This window comes from Mus caroli, chromosome 4 (assembly GCF_900094665.2).
Source record: "Mus caroli chromosome 4, CAROLI_EIJ_v1.1, whole genome shotgun sequence".
Taxonomy (NCBI): domain Eukaryota; kingdom Metazoa; phylum Chordata; class Mammalia; order Rodentia; family Muridae; genus Mus; species Mus caroli.
Window position 1 is genome coordinate 122,093,953 of NC_034573.1, and position 2,505 is coordinate 122,096,457.

At 47.5% G+C, this 2,505-nt stretch overlaps 1 protein-coding gene across 2 annotated transcripts in view; it reads right to left on the bottom strand.

The window, feature by feature from the left end:
* Nucleotides 1-58: 58 nt before the first annotated feature.
* Nucleotides 59-2,505, bottom strand: part of Med18 (mediator complex subunit 18) — a 5,760-nt gene continuing 3,313 nt past the window's right edge. Inside the window, exons 3-4 of one of the 2 annotated variants that reach the window (XM_021160913.2) lie at nt 497-1,094; nt 59-366 (exon numbers count right to left, since the gene is read on the bottom strand). In XM_021160913.2, the coding sequence (XP_021016572.1) occupies nt 541-1,094 (554 nt within the window). In that variant the 3' untranslated portion in view covers nt 59-366; nt 497-540. Of the gene's footprint in view, nt 1,095-2,505 lie in introns of both variants that reach the window. The other variant, XM_021160911.2, reaches the window with a different exon arrangement.

Sequence of the window (2,505 nt, forward strand, 5' to 3'; positions counted from 1 at the left end):
GGATTTCTGAGTTCGAGGCCAGCCTGGTCTACAAAGTGAGTTCCAGGGCAGCCAGGACTACACAGAGAAACCCTGTCTCGAAAACCCAAATAAAAAAAAAGAAAAAAGGGGGGAAAAAAAAAGCAAAATATTGTGAGTTGTTTTTTGACCTTTTCCTCTGAAAAGCTAATTTATTCCAGTTCCCTCTTTTTGAGCAGAGGGAGGACTTGAACAAATCTCCATATTATCCTGGGTCTTTCATTGGAAAAGCCTATCAGGAAGATGAACAGTCAGGTTCAATAAGGACCTTGCAGGCGCTTAGGCGGGAAGTACAGGGTCCTGAGTTCCAGGGTAGCTAGTTTACGTAGTGAATTCCATGGTAAAACCCTGTTGCAAGAAAAAAGAGACATTACCAAGTGAAGGAAACAGTTGAAAGGAACCAATTCTTGCCATCATCTTCTGGAAGGAAGTGGGCCCGGCTGGCAGCAGTACCTAGGGTACTTTCAAAGTCTCTCACCTCCCAGGTGGGGACAGGCCTAAAAGGCGGACAAACTTTCTTCATCACATCAGCCTTTTGGGGTCTATTTTTTCCAGGTGAACCAGAGGTTTGAGCTGCTCTGCAAAGTTCCTCATGTCATCAGAGACCATGTCCTGCCCAGCTGGGGCGACAACACTTAATTCCACAAGATAGGAGAGGGACAGGGCCTCGGTACTGTCCGTGTTCCCTGGGACCAGGATTCGGAAAATCTTGTACACCACAATCTTCATGATGCCCTTCCGAAACAGGTGTCCTTTGGCGACAAACTCATGGTCCATGCGGAAGCCCATCTCCATCAGGAAGTCCGTGAGGTTCTCAGATGTGGCGATGTCCACACAGTTGCGCACCAGGGCGTGGCGGTTCTTGTCTCCCATTTCGGGCTGTCCCAGGTATCGCAGATGCCAGGGTGCCCCTGTCCTGTCCATGGAGCGCCGGGCCCTTAGGACGAACGGGCTGGCCTGCTGGCCCTTAAGCAGGAAGACCATCTCATGATCAAGGAAGGTCTCAGGCTCCATGTTGTCACACAAACCTCGGAGGCGATGGATGAGGCTTTCCAAACTGTGGTCCAGGACACTTCCTGAAGAGGCACAAGCACAGTGAGTCCCGGCTCTCATTTCATTTAGGGTCATGAAACTAGCGAAAGATACACACACCAAATAAATAGTTCTATGCAATGTTTTCTAAGAACATGGGATTCTATTTATTTGTTTATTCAAAACGTTTTATATTTAGTCATTCATGTCTCAGCAAACTCGAGAATACAATGGCACATAAATGTTGGTTGGAGGATAACCCGCTAGAACGGCTTCCCTGTGGCTCCCAGATGGATCAGGTTGTCTGACTTAGCAGCAAATGCCGGGTAGTGGTTTGCACGAGCAAATGCCGGGTAGTGGTTTGCACGAGCAGCCCCCACAGGCTCCTGGATTTGAATGTCTAGTCTCTACTTCCTATTGTTTAGGGAAGGATTAGGAGGAATGGCCATGTTGGAGGAGGTGTGTCAATGGGAGTTTTCAAAAGCGGGCCCCCATCTTTCTGTCAGTGGCTCAGGCTGTAGCTCTCAGCTACTGCTCCAGCACCTGCCTGCCTTAATGGGATTAAAGGGGTGTTTCACCATGCTCGGCTTCTTGTTCTGAAGTATAATTATATGAAAAGGAAAATCTGAATTTGTTCTACAAATGGAAGAATTGCATTGGCTATAAATAAATCATTGTGGCTGGGTGTAGATCTGTGGGAGACCGTGTGTTCCGGATGTAAGGCCTTGCTTGGGCTTGATCAAGGCACCAAGAGGACCAAAGCTGAGGGATGGAGCTTAATAGCTAAGGACTGACACAGAAGGCTGGGGATTCAATTCCTAGCACTATAAAATAATAAAATTAAACAACAACAAAGATTCAATAAGATTAAACAGTTATTTAAGGGGCTGGTGAGATGGCTCAGTGGGTAAGAGCACCCGACTGCTCTTCCAAAGGTCCGGAGTTCAAATCCCAGCAACCACATGGTGGCTCACAACCATCCGTAACGAGATCTGACTCCCTCTTCTGGAGTGCCTGAAGACAGCTACAGTGTACTTACATATAATCAATACATAAATCTTAAAAAAAAGAAAAAAGAAAAAAAACAGTTATTTAACTGAGCCAGGCATACAGGCACTCAGGAGACTGAGGCAATAGAGTCGCTGCAAGACTGGGGCTGGGAAAACCACTCAGAGGTAAAGAGTTTGTGCTGCTCTTGCAGAGGCCAGAGTTCAAGCCCATCCATATCAAGTGGCTCACAACCTATAACTCCAACTCCAAGGATCCCAGCACCTCCTGCCTCGCATGCACGGACCATCCCCTGAAACACGTGCACAGAGAACTAAAAAGGGTATTTTAAAATCTTAAAAAAAGCTGGGCCGGGGCCTAGCAAACACAGAAGTGGATGCTCACAGTCAGCTATTGGATGGATCACAGGGCCCCCAATGGAGGAGCTAGAGAAAGTACCCAAGGAGC